The 20,967-nt window shown below is 36.5% G+C and overlaps 1 protein-coding gene across 1 annotated transcript; it reads right to left on the bottom strand.

The window, feature by feature from the left end:
- Nucleotides 1-5,526: 5,526 nt before the first annotated feature.
- On the bottom strand, nucleotides 5,527-19,252 carry LOC101132490 (sulfotransferase 1C3). The gene is made up of 7 exons (XM_019020616.3): nucleotides 19,081-19,252; nucleotides 13,974-14,102; nucleotides 13,024-13,121; nucleotides 10,708-10,834; nucleotides 7,583-7,677; nucleotides 7,265-7,445; nucleotides 5,527-5,845 (listed from the first exon to the last, which is right to left on the bottom strand). The coding sequence occupies exons 1-7, from the start codon at nucleotides 19,250-19,252 to the stop codon at nucleotides 5,733-5,735; spliced, it is 915 nt and encodes a 304-aa protein (XP_018876161.2). The 3' UTR covers nucleotides 5,527-5,732.
- Between the last annotated feature and the right edge of the window lie 1,715 nt (nucleotides 19,253-20,967).

Raw genomic sequence — 20,967 nt, 5'->3', positions numbered from 1 at the left:
TAAATGCTCGTAAAGAAACTTGTCATAATTTAGAATCTAAGTTTATATTAAACAACAAATATTTCATTATTTGTGCATTTTCCAATAAAAATATATTGTAGGAAAACATTCCTTCTAAAAATTGTGTCCTTTTTAAAGAGTAACTAATTTTTGTCTAATTCAAAGCTTATTTAAAAGTTCTATATAAAACCAGGTAAAAGAAACCAGGACATAAAAGAGATATAAAGAAAGTAATAAAAATAAAGACAGTTTTAAAGATTATTGGTAAAATAAAAACAACTTAAAAAATGTAAACATTTGGTCCAAATTACGCAGGTCAAATATTAGGTTTGCTAAATGCTTTAGGTCATAATCTGCTTCTTTGACTTAAGAATTATTCAATTTATTTTGCAGTGTTAAATTCTAGATAAGGCTTGGGGACATGTTAAATTAGCCAAGCCCCTTAGCTATGCAAAATGGTATTAAAGAAAAGAGAATGTATATAAGAAGAGATCTTGCATGGTAAATTCTTGTCCTAAAGTAAAATAACTGGTTCCTTAAAAAGAGGGATGTTTAGGACAAGTCAGAAAGTCAAGTCGTGTCAAAGACTGTGTAAGTTGTGAAAGGGTTTATGAAAGGGAATTTATGCAAGAAATGTACAATTTAAAGGTGGTTAGGCCTCCTAAATGCTTTATGAAATGCTACTATGACTCTTAGCTGTACAACTTGCCTGCTTTCAGCTAGGTAAGGTCTGGGACACATGGAGTTAGATGCTGTAATAAGTCAGACCTTATCTGTACTTTTGTCTAGGTCCCAGGCTCCACCCCTAGCACATAATTGAAATCCCATAAATACCAAAGTTTTCACCAAAAGTAAAGGTGGCTAAGAGTTAACAGTGCAGTGTGTATTTATGACTATTAAACAAACAGTTTACCTGCAAGGTGTATAAGGAAAGTAAAATATACTTTTGGTAAAAAGATCATAAAGAGGCAAGAGAATATGGATTTTTGCCTAGATTAAAGGTTAAAAGGTTGTTTTAAGTTGGATAAAATAAAAATAAAGGTGTACGCAAGTTGTGGAAGGTTAATTGTAAACGAAATTCTGTGTGTAAACATATTGGCTAAAGTTAAAGGGTATCATCCAGTTTTTCTATAAATTGAGCATTAAAATAAAAGCACAATGGGTTTCTCTGAGAGCACTAACCAGCTCTTTAACAAAAATTGTAAAGGGCTGTAAAAAGTCTATACAAATCTTACCTTATGGTCAAACATTAAAATTGTGTAAATACATCTATAAGGATTTATTGAGAATTCGGTTTAACATTAATAGTACACTAACATAAAGGTGAAATTTGGCTTATTTGGTATAAAAATTATACAGGAAACACTGTCAGATATAAAATGAAGTTTGGCTTTCTTTGGGCTATATTTGTATAAATATGTTATTTGTATTTGTTCCAAAGTTATGGGAAACTCCTATAATTCTGATATATCTTAGTGTACGTTATTAGTGATAATTATAATTGTTATGTTAAAATTATTGTGTGCCGCAGAGATAACAGGTTTCCTTGTCAATTGTGTCTTTAACTATGGCTACCCTAAAACTTTTTGTCACCTATAAACAATTGTTGTCTTGTTTCAGTCCTCTTTAGAAGGTGGTTTTATAATCATCTATAAAGCTCTAACAGGGGTAATGCAGGTTTCTGATAATTTTGGACATTGTGACATCAGAATAGAGGAAAAACATTCACGACTTGTGAAGAGTAAAAATGTTCATTAATATCAAGCAGAACAGGAATGAACTGGATGAACTGAGCTAAAAGGAAACTGGAGTCATCTTTTTGACATTTTGTTTGAAGTATTGCTAATCTTTTGTTTTGCTTTTCAAAGACAAAGAAACTTTTCTTTTGAGCTATTGACAACTTTGAACAATTTAGTTTACTCCCATGAACAACATTTGGAGCATACTTGTTTCTCTCTACCTGATTTTCTCCAGAATTTGGAAACTATCTGTGAGTATTCTTAAGTTATGGCAATATAGTCATTTGCACAAGTGCAAAAAAATGTGTTTTCTTTCGTAACAGAACACAGTTGAAAATACTGGTTATTTTTTTACCATGGCTTTGATTGGAATGGCATGCTTTCCTTTAAGGAATCAAACTTGACTTATGGGGTCAATAAAGCCCTTGGAAAACTGGCCTCATATTTTGTGTACACAGTCCCTGTACAGGGTTTCTGACCTGTGATTAAGTAAAGAATGTCACTTCTTACAGACCAAGAACCCCAAGTTATCTTGGAACCTCAAGAGGAGAGGAATTCACCAAACTCATAGGTATTTAATGGTACAAATCCATAGCTGGGCTTGGCTTTAAAAGGTCTTATCTCAGATGCCTTCTATGAAACAAAGTTTCATCAAAGCCAATTTAAAAGGCCTATGTGAAAAATAATTATTCTTGATGGACTTTATACTAATAATCTGGCTAGGTATAATAAAACAAACCAGTCCTACGATAATTTGTCATTTAATAAAAATGGAAAACTGGAGAGAGGAAAATTATGTTTCAAAATTATAGTACACCTATTGTTAAATTCCAGTCTTGCCTAATGTTTTTCAGTTTTTATTATTTTCTACAGTTTGGATTAAATTCTAATTTTTCTGGCTACAATCTCCAAAGCAGTGTTTTCAATTTTTTCCTTTTTCTGTTCCTTTTTCCCCATTTTTCCTAACTGGAAATCGCTGAAACCTAAGTTGTGCTTTTTTAAAGCCCTGTGAACTAAAGACTAAATGTTTCAGCAGGTGCTGCCTCTAAGCCCCTGAAACAAAGAGTGCTGCTGGGAACAAATAGACCTCCCCTATTCCAATGCTGCATTCAGTGTCCCATAACAATGACACTCACTCAGCAGGAAGTAGCCAGAAATATTACAATGCCCCTTATCCCTACAATTCTCATGATAAATAAATATACTAGCATGATAAGAATTATGCACAAATTGACAGTGGGGATTGTGGCAGACAGGTTGCATTAATGCAGGCCTCCATCACAACTGTTTCAGTATTCAGTGAGTGGTTAAGTTAAATATTAAAAAAAGCCAATGCCCTTATCCAAAGGCTGAAATGTAACAAAAGCCCATCCAGAGTTTTGCCTAGGCGTTTCCTGGGCCTTACAACATGACAAAATAATGAAGGAGTTCTTAACAGTACAGAGTTAGGATTATATAAGTTTTATTGGGGCTCTGAAGAAACTCCCCAGGCCTCCACAAACACGTTTATTGGAGGTCTGAAGGAACTCCCCAAACCTCAGTAGTTTAACAGAAGACAAGATAAGGGTGATCAACCCAGTACCTGGAGACCCATTTAAATTAAGCAAACTTCATTAGGCACCAGAGGAAGGTCTTCAGGACTCAGATCTTAGTTATAAATTAAAATAAATTAATCACATATGTCTTTAGAAGGCATGCACACTTACATGTAGACATATAGCTTAGAAGGTAGATAAGCTCTGAAAAATTTTGTCATTTTGAGTTGCTTTGGTGATAATTTCCAGGCCCTCTGAATGTAACCAGTTACAGAAATAAAACTTCTCTTCCTCCCCAGTTCATCTGCATCTTATTATTGGGCCACGGGAAACAGCAGCCCGACCTTCAGTTTAGTCCAGGAACAGTCACATTGGGGAAAGTTCTAGGGGAGGCCATGGGGCAAACTATATCTGTCACCTGTCTGAATCTTAGTAGCCCATAGCCAAAATATGCCTCTAGAAGATGAAGAGCAGTTCACAGCCTCCTTGTAGAAATGACCAGCAACTCTGTTTGTAGCTTTTACGAACTTTCATCAAGGCATTCTCAAACCTTACAGTTCTTAACATTAGATAGCCAAAATGCTTTGCCCAAAACCCGTGATCCCATCTTCTACACCTGGACTCTCAGCATCATACCCCTTAATACCTGCAAAGGCAGGCAGGTATCATCCATTGCATGGAGGAAATAAGCTTTGTATAGTTGGTCATCAATACTCTGAGTCCAAGGTTAGTACAGGAAATGTCTTTATTGACAGCATTCAATTGCTTTTCAATTAGTAGAAAATCATTTCTGAGTAGGAAAATGAAATTTGCTTTTCCTTTAATCTGCCTCCTCCTCTCTGAGGTCGACTGTGGACTCTGACAGTACCTGGGGCCCGAGCTCTCTAATCATTATGGATTCTCATGTCTCCAATTACAAAGCACAGTAGCCCTGTGAACCAGTCTTCCAGGTCATTGACAAGGCAGGAGTGATCAAGGAATCTCTTTTTTTCTTGCTATACCTTTAAGGAATACTAGAGGAAATCTCTTCTCTGGATCACCAACTAAATATGAGGATGGTAATTCAGGTGGTTGGGTTATCTGGCTGGATGTAGGCAGTGGGGTGATGCCTGATGGGGAACTTTCACCCCAGGGTCCCCTCTGGGCTGGTTCAAATCCCCCCATCTTCATCCTCTCTGCTTCCTTACAGCAGGCCTTAGGGACCAGTGGCTCTCTTTTCTTAAAATCTCATCATCTATTTTTTACCTTTGAGTTTGTCTTCCATCCAGTTGACTAGAGAATAGGATGTCATTTCCCCTTTGCCTGGCGTAACAATAGCACTGCCTTGTCACTACGATAAGGTAGAGACAATGATCACAACCACAGGGAGGTTACTTCGCTCTGTGCACTGGGAGCTATGTATATTGTTCCTGATTCCCTTTCAAGATGTTAATTGAAATACCTTTTTACACTTCTTTAATTTTATTTCTGAGTTTAAGTCTTTCCAAATTTCCCCCCTTTCTTACATGTTACATGCTGTCATCTCTGAGGCCATCAGCCCTGTTGGCATCCACCTACTCACTAAGGCCCCTCAGGACCTTCTCTTCTAATAAGACAATTGCACTTGGTCATATAAAAAACCAGGTCTTCACTGGTGCATGGTTGAAGCACTAAATTTATATTAAATCTGAGGTCATACCTATTGTTAGAGTGATGTAACAGAGACTCTTTATTAAGAGAATGGCAATGCATAGTTATTAAGAGAATGGCAATGCATAGTCATGGTGCATTTGTCCCAGATCTCAATTTATAGATTAGATACATTAAGCATTTTATTTATATCATGGGAAGATTTTTTACAGGAGTACTCACTGACTAATTTCTCCAACTCAAACTCTTTCGATTGAGAAAATTAGTTACAAGCCAAAAGTAGAGCAGTTATCATTTTGCAATTGATTGATATTTTGCAGTAGTAATTTATTTTTATATCATTCTATTACAGAAATGGTGACTCTGAAATGTACTTATCAGCTCTTTTCTCTTGGAAGTTATTATTTATACATAAAAGTATAGAATGTACACTTCAAGCTGTTACATTTTCTCTTAACAATGGGGCTTGTAATACCTATGCATAATTTTCTTGTGAAATCTACTTGGGATCACACATGGGAATGCATGATGCAATTGTTTGTTTTTGCTTTATCTGTCATGCACAATAAAACATACCTGTACTTAAAAAACAAACAAACAAAAAAACTCATGTAGGCGGACTCTGCTCTCTAATTCTCTTATTTTATTTACTGGAGTAACTGGTTTGTTGATATTTTAAATCATGTTTTAATATTATAGCAAACTAGCCACACTATAGGAGATGGACTGAAGCTCATAAGCTCCACATTCAGTCACAGTTCCTTGCTCAACAGAATAAAAGGCGAAATAGTTGGCATAGTCTCTGTCACTTAGTTTGTTGTTGTTCCTCTCAGATCTCCAGGCAGAAGTTCAGTGTGGACCCTGCCATCTTCTTTTCATAATGCTTATCAAAGTTCTCATTCATAGCCACAGTAAAGTGGTTCTTCCAGTCTCCAGGCATCCCTGTAGGACATCAAAGAAGTTCATGACAGACTCTGCACCCATTCCACCTAACCTTTCTATAGTGAATGGTTCCTAAGCCTACCCACGTGATTTTCCCATGAGTGAGGGTCCCTCAGTCCCACTCCCCCTGGTCTTTCCACTATGAATGGTCCCTATTTCCACTCCACTTGGCTTTCTTACCACAAGGCACACAGCATCCTTATATTCCTTCCTCAAATGCTGCAGGCCCCACTGAGGTGCCCCACTGTGCTGAATCTTCTGCTCCAGGGTACACTCCTGGCTCTAGTGTACCCAACCCAAAGTCTACAGCTGGTTACCATCATGGACTTCCTGGGGACAGCCTATCTTATTCTCCCAGGGACAGTGAAAGACGTTACAAGATGTCAGTAACCTCATTGTAGAAGATATTACTTGTTGGGTAAAATTAAATAGTAAATCCACTGGAAATGACATTTGGATACTAGGGATCTTCTGCAAACTGTTGTACCTTGTCAGCCCAACAAATGCTGTACTAATGAATTGTTTCTCTAAGTTATCCTAGTACTTTATTTCTACTGGTTTCCTACCCTTTGACAAGAGGATTAATCTGAAATGCTTGCCCATAATATCAAATTCTAGATTCCAACTTATAACTAGTTAATTGGAATGTTCTGGAATGGGGTCACTGTTTTTAAAGGTAATTTTGATACAGTCAGGAGAACTGGTATTAGGGAATTCCTAGTATAGCTTCCACTTTACTTTCTTGTTTATAACATTTTGCAGCTATTTTTGCATGTATCTAGAATGTTAACTTGTTGAGGACAGAAATAATGTTCATTCTTCTGTACACTCACACAACAGGCCATTACTGAGTTGTTTTGAGGTATGAGTCTCTATACTAGGTTCTAGTGGAACAAAACTGAACACTGCACTCTCTTCAGGACAGCCTATCATCTTATTTTGGAGACAGACATGAATATCAGTAGTTACAAATCCAAGTACTAAGTGCTTGGCTAGGGTTTTGAACTACAGGGATAGACTAAAGATGAGTGTTCAAAGCTGCTCAGAGGATGCACGAGCCTTCAAAGGGAAGTTCATGGTTGAGGTGGGTATTGTAATCAAAGTGACCAGCACCATCAGCATCACCTGAGTACTAGAGAGAAAGGCAAATTTGAGGGCTACTGCTGGATCTATGGAATCAGTATCTCGGAGTATGGACCAGCAATCAGAGCTTTAGCAAGGCCTGCAGGGGTTCTAATGTGACTCAAGTTTCAGAACCACTGACATTGGCTTTCAGCAAACAGGCAGGGTGAAGGGAGCAGAGATTCAAAATTTAACTGAAATGAGTCACTTCTGCCTGAAAATTAGGTTGAAAATTATTTTAGCATATAGGATAGAAAATTTTTTAGAGTTCAGTTAAGGAAAAGAAATGCCACCAACCTTTCCTCATAAATTTTGAGATGGAGTGATTGAATATGTGAGCAGGTACCGCAGTGTGGTTGGCCATGGGATTATCCTTCATTACATCAAATGAGGTATGGTGGACAATCTTGTTTATAACATCACCTGACAAAGTTTTCTCCAAGAATTCCAACACCTTGTGGATCTCATGTTTTGGATTCTGATCATGGGAGAAAAAGGCATTGTGAAGATGGAGGAAAGAAGAAGAACTTGGCCAATTAAAGACACAGCTTTTTAACAGAATAACATTGTTAGGAGGGTTTCTGGGTCTGACCTATAAGTCTCAGTGCCACTTACTTTTTTAATATCCTCGTAGAAGAGGTAGAGGATCCGGTGCTTGTCTTTTGCAGCCCACCATCCTTTCACATGTTCAAACCAGGACCCGCAAATAACTGGAAGAAGTCAGAGCACTGTTCCCAGTACTGGGACAAAACCCAAGGCTATAAAGTAAATTAGTTCTCCTTTGAAATAAGCTTCTGTAACTTTCGTTCTGGTTCCTTAATGAAGTGGAAATAATTTTCTAGTAATAAAATTTGTCTATATGGTGTAAAGCAGAGATTTATAGTACACATTTATTATATGTGACTTTGCACACATTGACTATATCTTGTGACACGTCTTAAAACATTCGGCAATAAAATTCTTCCCCTGTTCCTGGTAAACCACGTTTAGTTTCAGACTCAACTAATTCAGGCCATCCTATAAATGGGTAGGGTCCTCCTGCTGCTTTCCCTGTATAGCTGCACTATGCAGTTTGCAAGTTCCTCTTCCAAAAGAGACTCAGCAGCAGCAGAAAGAGGGGTGCCCTCCAGGAGAACTTCTATTTCCAGCTGAGGCTGTGTCTACATGGTAAACATGGGATGCATTTTCTTTTCACTAGTTGGTAAGAGAATGAGTGGACACCTGAGTTAGCCAGCACCATATTTTATCCCAGGGATGTTTTAGTGTCCCTGATAGGTTGTAACTTCTGGCAGCTTCCTGGTTTGGTTCTGGGCAGTCATTATAAACACAGGAGCTATCTTTATTCAGGGTGAGCTATGTTGCAAGCATTGTGCTAAGTGGACGTGAAGATTTGTCTGAAGGATGATGGAAAACATTCTCCAGAGGAAAATGACCACAGACCAAGTGAGCAAGTGTGTGAAATGCTCTCTTTGGATCAGGACAAACAGAGATGTAAGTTTGCAGTGACTTGAACTTTGGCATGTGTCATGGTGACTGGTATCTGTGTCAGCCAGGTTCTCCAGAGAAACAGAGCAATAGGCAAATCCAGAGAACACATTAGTTCATCCTTAAGCACAGGGGATATATCACATGACCCCCAGTGGCTGCCTGAAACCACAGATAGTACCAAATTATATTATAATAGTGTTTATGTTTTTTCCTATACATAGATGTATATATTACTTTAATTTTTATATTAGGCACTGTGAGTGAATTACAGCAAAACTAATAATAAAACAGAGCTTCTATAACAATATTCTCTAATATATTTACATCTATGTGAATGTAATCTCCCTCTCTCTATCCTTCTTTCTCTTGAAATACTGTAATATTTTTGGATTGGGGTTGATTGTGGGTGACTAAAACTGCAGAAAGGGAAACCAAGTATAAAGGGGATTCATCCATGTATATGTATGTGTGCATGTTTTATATATATGCATAATATATATGTGTACACATATAATTTATTTTAGGCAATGGCTATGTAATATGTATATATAGATAAATGTACATATATAATGTATATTATGTATATATGGTTTATTTAAAGGAATTGGCTCCTGCAGTTGTGGGTCTTGGCATGTTTTAAATCTGTAGGGGATGCTGGAAAATCAGGCAAGATTTGATATAACAGCCTTGAGGCAGAATCCTTTCTTTTGGAAACCTGAGTTTTTTTCTCTTAAGACCCTCAGGTGATTGCATAAAGACCACCCATATTATTAATATTTAACATTATCTCCTTTTCTTAAAGTCAACTGATTATAGATGTAAATCACAACTACACAATTAGCACTTTCACAGAAACAACAGGATTGTTGTTTGATTAAATATGTAGGTGTCACAATCCAGCCAAGTTGACACAAAAAAACAGTAACAAAATGTAGGCCTTGGAAAAAATCATATAAGAAAAGAAGCTTGGATCCTCTCTTCCTCTGCTTCCTCCTACTTTTCCTGCTCTCAAAACTTCTCTGCATAAATATTGGAAATCTATTCACCTGGAGTCCTATCTAGATTTGCTATTTTTCTTATTTCCATCTGTCAGTCCTTTTTAATTTATGTTTCTAGAGAAAATGTTCTAATGAGGTTATCTCTCTTGATTCACTGGAGAGACATGCTTGATGGAAATTATTATTTATTGACTTTTCCACAGATATCTGTTTTTATTCAGGTCATGTTGTGGAAGTCACTTCATTTTGATTCTTCTTTTTCCTCAAAAGAATATGAATATGAATATGTCAGGACTGGTTATAATGAAGCTCAGGTCCCTAACACACTTGCTCAGGGATAGTTAGGTTGCTCAAGGACTGGGAGCTCTCAGCATCACAACTCACCCATTTCACTTATGGAAGTTCTAATTATTTGAGAGACATTAGTGAAATGGTGGAGACACCATGTAATGTTTATCCATTTGTCTAGGTTCTGCTCACTGCAGTTATAATGAAATACTATAATCATGTTTCTGCATTAATGCTCATACAAATATGTAAAGATGGTCCTTACATCCTAAATCACTTTATGTAGCCATCTTATCTTTCTTCTGTCTAGAGATTGTTGTTTTCACGAGATATTCTTCTTCTGTGAAGGGTTTGAGATCCTTGCCAATCTGATTTGACACCTGGTCAAATCTAGTCAATTACTATTTTGAAAAGTGTGGCCCTAATGTGTTCACTGCTTCTCTGGAAGGTGTGATCTTGTTAATAAATGGATGAGGGGTCATGGCTGCTAATTCTAATGTGAGGTTCCTGCAGGTGAACAGGTCTAAGATTGTGCACTGTGACCTATAAGAAAGGCTGTCTGTGGCTGTGCAGTGTATGACTTTTGTAACTATATGTGGTGGTCTGGCCATCCAATCACACTGCAAGATCAAACCGCAGGATATCATCTCATGCCTTCCCACTGCCAGGTCTTTCCATAGGAAATGTTGCCTCTTCTTATTTTGAAGTTGATTGTTTGAAACTCAAGTCAAGGATTTGGGGCTTTTTACCTTTGTCTCAAAACTTATGACCCCAGTTGACCTCAATTTACATTTGTACTCAATTTTGGAAAAATACCTCTTCTACCTGGCTTCTCCAGTCCCAGATCATCAAGATAGGACCTCCTCAATCAGGATGGCCTTTTGTAACTTTCTCCTCCAGTTTACAGAGGTGCTTATTGTTAGAGTCACCTGAAAGAGGGTACCAAAAAGATCAGTTTGAACTCACCTTTTCCGGACATGAATTTCTCATAAAATTCCTCTAAGTTCTGAGGATCAGGCATAAAGGAAGCCATCCTGTGAAAGTGGTAGTAGGACACCAGGCAATCCTTGGGATTTCTGGCCATATAGACAATCTGAAATCAAGGAGAGGGAAGGAAGCCATGGAGAGAAAAATAGACTGACATGAAATACTCAAGTGAGTGTTTCAATACAATGGTAACCATATCCTATAAGTTTCTAGCATTAGATACATTAGTTATGAATTAAAACATTAAATAAATGGAGTCTTTTTGACTCTGCAACCCTGATACCCATGGAGAACACAAAGACAAATGAGAGTGCCCCACTTCAGAGTGGTTATGAGGAACCACTCTTCCTGGTTATGCAGGAAGATGAACACATTATTAGGACAGCACTGTCAATCATGGAATATGATGTGATATGCTGAGTAATCATGGAGCCAGTGACAAAGCATTCCTGGGCATTCAGGGAATGGACCATGAAATGGTGAGTTTCAGCTGTGTCTCAATGAGTTGAGAGAAATTTTCCAGATTCCTACAACAGGGGAAATACTAGAGAGTGAGAAAACATTTTTGTGCATACCATCTCATTTGGCTCCTATTAGGATTAGAGTTAGGTAAGGAGAGAATAGGTGTTATCCTTCAACAGAAGAAGTAAATGACCTTCAGAGAATTGGAGGCACTACCACTAATCCATGCTTAGTACACGAGTGGGTCATGCCTGGTCACAAAAATTGGGACACTGAATCCAGAGCTAGTTCCTTGATATTTGTATGAGACTCACATGAGGAATGTTTCAGACAACGGTTCTCAAAGATTTGAGTGATTTTGCTATATATATACACACATATATATGTGTATATATACACATATATATGTGTGTATATACACATATATATGTGTATATATACACATATATATGTGTGTATATACACATATATATGTGTATATATACACATATATACATATATATGCATACATACATATATACATACATATATATGCATACATACATATATACATATATACATACATATATATATATATACATACACACACATATCTCACATGGTTAGGACAGAGGGGCATGGTGATGTGATGATTGAAAATTCAGTATCGTTCAGTCAACAAATGCAGAACAGAGATGTTAACTCTTCCTACGTGCCAGACACTGTTTACCTTGACAAATTGGGCACGATCAAGTCCCTGCCTGTCAGGAGCTCACAGTCTGATCAGTGAGGTAACAAGAGAGAAAAGTATAATGCAGTGTGGTGAACAAAATGATGGGGAAACACATGCACAGATACCCCAATATAGATACATGAAACTCACTCAGCCATGGGGTCACAGAAGCTTCCTGTAGGGGCCCTCTATGAAAAGACCAGAAGAACAAGTAGGAATTATGCAAGTAAAGATGAGGAGATGCTTGAGTCAGATGAGAGCATGTGGAAGGTGTGGGGATGCTCCATGTGTGAAAGGACCTGCAGAATTTCAGGAGGACTGTAGTGAGGATCAGGTATGGGAAGACCCTGGGGAGGAGATGGAGCAGGGTGCAGACTGTCAAGGGCATGGGAGTCATATAGAGGATATGGAGGCATCTTCGTCCACCTGTGGAAGTGTTTATAGTGGGGAAATACCTCAGTCAGATTGTGTTTTAGGAAGAATAGAGGTTACAGGGAGGAGGGGTTGGAGGGGGCAGGTCTAGAGGCAGGCTGACAAAGTGGGAGGCAAAAGAGAGCAGTGAGCTGAGTTGGGTACAGGTGGTAGTGATGCAGTGTAGTGCACAGATTAGAAGGATGGGAAGAATGAACTGGACTTTGTGACAGATCAGACATAGAGGTGAGGGGGATAAAAATGAGGACAGGTTTGAGCTTAGTTTATTGAGTAGATTATGGAGGTGTGGAAGCCTTGACAAGAGCAGATTCTATACTTCTGCTTCTGAGGCCAGGAGAATATCTTCTAGTACTTTGGCAGAGCAAAGCAACAGGGTTTTATTTTTAAATGTGTTTCCCTCCATTCTAGCTCCCAATACACTCTGATTTGTAGCAACACAGACTCAACTTTGGAAAATCTTACCAAGAATTTTTCATGAAATAGGATTAGAGGAAAATGAATTTTAGAAAACATGGATGTTTGCAGATTTCAAATTTATGTAATCCTTGATTTTAAGTGCTTCATCTAAGAAAAATAGCAAATTATATTTTGGAAAATATTTTTCAAAGTATATTATTTTGAAAGATATCTTCAGTTGTATAGTTTATATCACCAAGCTAAGAGAAGTTTGAAAAGCCCACTCTCTATACCTTGCAGTTTTCTTTCCAGATAGATGGTGGAATCAGATGTGAAGGGAGATGTGTTTTTATCAGTCGTGGTGAGGACATTTCAAGAACGAACTCCAAATCTAGCAAGAAACAATTTATATTCTTTGTTTATTCTTGCCACTCTGCCAAAATACTTGAATTCCATTTATATCTTTGTCTGTAGAGTGATTATATTTTGTTTTATATCCATTGGAAATAGTAATTTTTTATCCACAAGGACATACAAAGCATCCAATCCTGACTAACCTTCTAGGAGACTTTTGCTTATTTCCTCTTATTCTTTCAGCTTTTAGACTTTCAGGAAAGCTCTTTTTCACCCTCGATTAATTCTGGGAATGTTTGTTATATATCTGGTTGTTTTTTCCCTTTCTCTTTTTCTCTCTGTCTTTTGTTTCTCAGAAATCACATCCATTTTTTTTACAATAGGTTGTCATTCTTGGAAAGAAAGACCTCTAGGAGGTCTGTCTTTATTTCATGTTATTCACTGGGTTTTACACTCTGAGGAAACCTTTTCAGCTCCCTCAATTGATTCTGGGAATGTCCACGGTATATCCCCCCTACTTCTCCTCCTTTTTCTTCAGAAATCACACCTGTTATTTTACAATAGCTGATTCCTAATTTCTGGCCTTTCCACTGATTCAAACATATGAAGGAGAATACAAAGCAGAGGGAGTCTTCTTTATCATAACATTGGGTAGGAGAAATATGAGAAAGAGAATGGAAATCTTATTGGGGTGATAAAGGCCACCAGCTAAGAACAGGAGGAAGCCCTGAAGACCCAATCTAGAGTTTGATTGTTGGCCTGAGAACAAATAGACCTCATGAAAGATACAGGCTACTTCTGGCTACCACGGATGCTCTATCAGAGACAGTACACATTGCTCTGGAATCCTGAAGTGAAAGTCCTTTCTATCTTCATGCATACTACTCACCTGGTTTTTCTTTATGGGGAAATTTCAGTTCAAGGAAAGCGTGTCTATCTAGAGTCTGGGCTCTTTTGCATTTCTCCACATCACCATCATTTAGAATCATGTCTAAAATTTCATGCATCCATGTTGTACCTGAAAATATTTGAAATAGTTCTTTAATTTTAGTCAACTGAACTTTCATTGTAAGTTATTGAATATTTTGAAGAAAGGCAGCAACATGAGAGCACTTTAAAATTAGATCAATGTTGCCAAGGCAGAAATGAAAACTGTTGTATTGTACCTGCATCTATCTATCCATCTATCTATCTATCTATCTAATCTATCATCTGTTTCTTTATGTATCTATGTATCTATCTATGTATCTAAGTATGTATGTATGTATGTATCTACTGTCTTCCTATTATCTATCTATCTATCTATCTATCTATCATCTTTTAGTATTTAATCTCTCAACTATCATGTTTGAGTGAACCATTTCTACATTTCCTATATTATGACACTTCATGCCAAAAATGCTGTATCTTCCAATATGACATTCTCTTATCATGGTTACTAAATGTTTCTTATCACATCTAGTTTATAATAAATCCTTAATAACATGAGATACTCAACCTATGTAAATTTTTTTCCATTGTATCATAATGTTATTAATCACTTTTGCCCAATTAAGATGTATTGGCTGCATTACTTTTGCTATCCTTTTTGTCTCAGCTTAGAATCATCTTTCCATATTTTTTCTTAATGATACTGATTTTTGTTCTTTGACATTGGTTTTTGAACGAATTAGCCAGCTGTCCTATAGTACTCCCCACATTCTGGATTTGTCTGATTATTTCTTCACAGTACATTTTTGTTCCTCTATTTCCTCTATTTGCCATAAACTGGAATCCAGGTCTTGATTAGGTTCTGGAGAACATTTTTGGCAGATTTCTCAGGCAGTGCTTGGTACTTCTTGCACCAAGCCAAGAAGTACATATGTCTGATTGCCTCACTACTAGTGATACTACTGTTCATCATTCAGTTTTGTAGGTGACCACCAGGTCGCTCATTGTAAAGGCCCATATTTCCATTTGCTTTTAGGAATAAAACTATATGGTGACATTTCAGTACCATGTGACCAGCCAGTTCTCTGCAGATTTTATCTAATTATTTTAAGATTCCTTCATTAATGATCCTACTTTACCTAATTTTTATTGTGGGTTTCAAATTGTTTATTTTCTAATCCCCTCACTTCTCTATTTATTAGGTAGATCTTCATATAAAGAACTTTCCCTCATAAATCAGGGAAGAACTGCAATTCCTCTAAATTCTTTCTCTTAATTACTTCTTTTTAGTCTAAGAGATGAATAACATTTATCTTCAATCATAATACATAAGTTTTTCTTTCTTTTTGTATTTTTCATCATTATGGAATCATGTTTTTTGAAATAAACTTCAGTGTGGTAAAAATTACATAGAATAGAATGAACCTGTAAATGTGTAGTGTAAGGAAATTTAACAAATGTATGTAGCCATTACCATAGATAAGAGTAAAACCTTGTGTCTATTGCTATCAGTAATTCTTTTCCTCACTTCTGACTCCACGGAACTGCTGATCTATGTTTTTGTCAATACAAATTAGTTTTGCACATTGTTGAATTTCATATAAATGAAACCATACAGTTTGTCCTCATGTGTCTGAATTTTTTCACACACCCTCATTATTTTGGGATTCATTTATGTTCTTGTATATATCTGTAGTTCATTTTTTTTAATTGCTGAGAACAGTTCAATTTTATGGATAAGCAGTGATTTGTTTATTCATTTATATGACAATACAAATTTAGGTTTTCTTCAGTGTTGGGCTAATTTTGAATAAGTCTGCTATAGTGTTTGTGTACAAGTTTTTACATGAACATAGATTTCTATTTTGGGGGTGGGGGTGAATCTCTAGGATTGGAGTTGCTGGGTTGTGTGGTAGGTGCATGTTTAGTTTTATAACAAACTGTTCGACATTAGTACCATGTTAGGTCCTCCCCAAAAGTTCATGAGAATTTCAGTTGCTCTGTGTCCTTATCAACACTTAGTATTTCCAGGTTTTTAGCCATTTGAAGTGGTGTGTAGTAGTATTTCATTATAGTATTAATTTACATTTTCTCATGATAAATGATGTTGAATATCTTGTGTTTATTGGTTAATAGTAAAGCTTTTTTGGTGATACATTTTTACATCTTTTGCCCACTTTAATACATTTTTTTTTTGTTTTTCGTTCTTAGTTGTAACAGTTCTTTATACCTTCTGGCCAGATATATGTATTGTGAATATTTTCTCTCCATCTATGTCACATATTTTTATTTTCTTAACTGGGTCTTTAGAAGAACAGAAGTTTTAATTTGATGAAGTCTAATTTATATTGAATTTACATTAAATGCAAACCATAAAGGGTAGTGCTTTCCATTTTTTCCCCAAATTATTGTTGCTTAAACTAAAGTTTGAAGCTATTCTCCTATCTATACTTCCATAGTTTTAGAGATTTAATTTTAATTTTTTGAGGTCTGATGCATTGCACTTTGACTTTTTTGCATCTGGCACCAAGTAAGGGTCAAGTATTTATATCTATCAATAATATCAACAGTATCACAGTCTTTTGAATATTGAAGCTGAGTTAAATGTCATGAAATCAGTTAATATAAACCCTGCCACTTTACTCTATCAAAAATATTTGCTTTTAATGACATTTTCATATAAATCTTGGAATCAATTTGTCAGTTTGTGATTGAGATTGAATTGAATTCATACATTAATTTTGAAACAGTTGATATCTTAAAAATATTGATCCTTTTGATCCGTAGATAGGGTATGCCTCCTTATTTATTTAAGTCTTATACAATTTCTCTCCGTAGTGTTTTCACTTTCAAATCATGCACAGCTTTGTTAAGTTCATTTCTGAATATTTCATGTTTTCAGGTGCTATTTATTTTATCAATGGTATTTTTAAAATGTCATATTCCAACTGTGTGTTGCTGGAATGTTGAAAGATAATAGAGTTTTGTATACTATTATTTTCTGTTACTCTGAATAAATTTCTTTAATATAACTTTTTATTTATTTATTTTTAGTGCAGCTGTGCGGGCAACACATTCAGCTTTTTGCTGTCAGAGAAAAAGTCTTTGACCTTTATTTTTAGTAATATTTTAATATATTATTTTTACTGGGTATATGGAATTCTAGGTTGAAGACTTTGTGGTTAACAAATTACCACAAGCTTCATGAGTTAAAACAACACCTGAATATTAGGTCATAGTTTCTGTAGATTAGAAATTGGGCTTAACATGGCTAGTCCTCTGTTTAGGGTCTCACTAGGCTAAAATCAAGGTATCGGCTAGGGCTGCCATTCTCATCTGGGACTTCACGGTGTTTTGCCAAGCTCCTAGATGCCAACAGAATTCAGTTGCTTGTGGCTGTAGTATTGAGATAACTGTTTTGTTGATACTTTCTCTCTTCATCATTAAATCTATAATCATGCAGTGAACTTTTATTGTACTTCAAATTTCTCAGGCTTTCTCCTCTGCCACATCTCTCTGACTTCCTGTTCACATGATTCCACTGGGTCCATCAAGATAGTCCAGAATAATCTCCCTATTTTAATATCAGCTGATTAGATAGTTTAATAGCAACTGCAAAATCCTTTTGGGAATGTAATCTGAAATAACGGCAGATGTAATAACAGAGGACTAATGTCATGGGGACCAAAATTCTGTCCATCCTATCCTGATTGGAGCACAAAAGTCTCTCATGCTTGTATAATCTCTAGGAATTATATGGCTAATAGTTTTCTGGTAGTCCCTTGCCTGATCTCATGGAGCTAGGCTCTATGGAAGTGCAGTCTACCATTCAATAATAAGCTAAAAGGGTCCTGTCTAAAGATATCTAAAGGTATTTATTTGTGTAGTTTCCTTCTGTCTGGTACTCTTACCTGCAAATAGCAGCCACTTCAACCTCTCAGAACTCCTATACCTGGCTCTTGAACTCAATGAGTTTGCTATGGCTTTTTCTTTTGCACCCTATAACTATACCCTATTCAGAAAGCATCTTCAGTCTGAGGATTGAGACAACTGTCATCCAAGGTCAGAAACCAGTGGTTTCATATATTTTATCCAGTTTCCTTTTTTATTATGGCTGGAGTACACATCCAATCTTGTCCCTTCAGCATGGCTGACCAGGAGGTTTTTATTTAATGTTCTCCCAATCAGTTAGAGATCATTCTTTTGGATGCTCAAACTGTCCCAAATGTGGCTACTGTGAGAGCCCCTTCATGTTGGTTCTTGTATCCTTCTACATGTCCCCATCAATTTTTTTGTTATTATGTGTGCTTTATTTTTACAGAAATTTAATAAAAACAAACAATTCTGGGAATATATACTGATCACTTACTCCTTCAAAAAGAAGATGTAGTACATTCCCCTTGCATATTCTATTCCCAAGAGTGGGATCATCAATTCTCCTAATAGCTGTGGTTCATTTTAATGGAGAATGGCCTATCGAAAGTGAGTTCTGGGCATTAGGTGTGCCCATTGACACTAGCATGTGTTCCAGTCTAGGAATTTTTAGAGAAGAATTAGAAATCTAAGAAATTTTAAATCAAGGTCAATCATTGGGCTTTTCTGAATGAGACTAATTTGGTACAGAGCAGAAAATTCATGGCTGACATCCTCCAAGAGCTTTAGAGGATTAGAAAATCAATTTGTGTTTAATATCTGAGATAATAGATTAATATTTGGAGTAGGACATGCTTTTAGGAGGCTGTCTTGAGGGTTGATGTTTAAAAAAGCCATAGGTCTTTCAATTTGTTGACCTTATATTTGATATATGTTATGGGTTCTGGAATGGGAGCATTATCTGCCCTACTACCAAAGCATTTAGAAATCTTTTCTGTTCTCTTCAGAGAGTGCTGTTGGAAATTGTTGTCCTAGGGATCAGGAATGCTAAATGTCCTGCAACACCAAAGAACAGATCTCCATAATGAGGAATTGTTTCTCTCCAAATCCCAATCATGCTTCATTGATCAATACAGATTATGCAATAATTTCACGTGAAAATATTGAATATTTTTATGTTTTGATACCCTTACCTGACTTTGGGTAAGTTGCCAGAATAAGATCATCAGGCTTGGCTTGGAAATTACAGACTTTTTCCCACCATTCTTTTGATAATATCAATGTAGGGACTCCATCTACTTCCATGATGTTAAACAGTTCTGGCTTTTTTTCCATAGTGGGAGCGTTTTTCTCAATCTTCGCCATTGGGAATCTGGGATGGGTAAGATCAATACTAATTAAAATTTTTAAAAATGTTGTTTTATGGTTCATAGTATGGGTTAGCATCTTACTGCCTTTGATTAGAATAGCATAAAATAAGTGAAAGCTAACATATAACATGCTAACAACTTACTCTATGTACCTTAATTATTTAATCTTCATAGCAACCACATAAAATAGGTAATAGTTTTTTCTGTTTTCTACATGTGGAAACTTAAGTCATTATAAGTTTAAATAATTTGATAAAAGTAAAATAATCAATACCTGTTGGGGCTGAGATTTATACCCAAATAGTCTTTTTCCTACTGCATGACCTAACAACCATATTACTTGTTAATAGGGAATATAATGGGTTATGTGTCATATATTGCTTCATTGTCTTCAAGATATTATTTTGTATAATTAGAAGCGAGACAATTACATTGAAGAAAATTCAAAACAATGGTTTTAAGGAGCATTCTATACTCAATTTTCTTGAATAGTTTTCACAGGGAAAATCTTCAAAAAACATAATTTCATGTAGTTTTTTTTTCATTCATGGAATAATTTTTGAAATATCAGTCATGGGTTACAGCAGAAAAAACTCTCTTGTACCCATGTACCTAACAACTCTCATGTCTACTAACTCTGGAAACTTGGAATTTAGTTGGGGTCTGATATGGTTCGCCTGTGTCCCCACCCATTATAAGGGGGAGTTCCCCTGCACAAGCTCTCTTTTCCTTTGCCTGCTGCCATTCATTGCCTTCCACCATGACTGTGAGGTTTCCCCAGATACATGGAACTTTAAGTCTGTTAAACCTCATTATTTTTTAAATTGCCCAGTCTCAGGTATGTCTTTATTAGCAGCATGAAAAGGGACTAATACAATAAATTTGTACTAGTAGAGTGGGGTGCTACTGCAGATACCTGAAAATGTAAAATTGACTTTGGAACTGGGTAACAGGCAGAGATTGGAACAGAAGAAGACAGGAAAATGTGGGAAAGTTTGGAACTTTCTAGAGACTTGTTGAATGGTCTTGACAAAAATGCCAATAATGATATGGACAATGAAATCCAGGCTACTGTGGTCTCAGATGGAGATGAGAATCTTGTTGGGAACTGAAGTAAAGGTCACTCTTGCTATGTTTTAGCAAAGAGAATGGTGACATTTTTGCCCCTGCCCTAAAAATCTATGGAACTTCGAACTTGAGAGAGATGATTTATTGTATCTGGTGGAAAAAATTTCTGAGCATCAAAGAATTCCAGAGGTGACTTGGGTGCTGTTAAAGGCATTCAGTTTTATAAGAGAAGCAGAGCATAAAAGTTTGGAAAATTTGCAGCCTGACAATGCAATAGAAAAGAAAATCTCATTTTTGGGGAAGAAATTCAAGCCAGCTGCAGAAATTTGCATAAGTAATGAGAAGCTGATTGCTAATCTCCAAGACAATGAGAAAAATATCTCCAGGGCTTGTCAGGAGTCTTCATGGCAGCCTCTCCTATCACAGGCCCAGAAGCCTGGGAGGAAAAAATGGTTTTGTGGACTAGGCCCAGGGTCCCCGCGTTGTGTGCAGCCTAGAGTCTTGTTACCCTGCTTCCTAGCTACTCCAGCCATGTTACCCTGCTTCCTAGCTACTCCTTGATTGTCCCATTGGCCAGAAAATGGCCATTCAGTTCCCGCATTCCTTTAAGGCACCTATTCTGTCTCCTATTCAGACAGTGCT

The sequence above is a fragment of the Gorilla gorilla genome, chromosome 12 (genome assembly GCF_029281585.2).
Source record: "Gorilla gorilla gorilla isolate KB3781 chromosome 12, NHGRI_mGorGor1-v2.1_pri, whole genome shotgun sequence".
NCBI classification, from domain to species: domain Eukaryota; kingdom Metazoa; phylum Chordata; class Mammalia; order Primates; family Hominidae; genus Gorilla; species Gorilla gorilla.
This window is presented reverse-complemented; position numbering and strand designations above follow the sequence as displayed.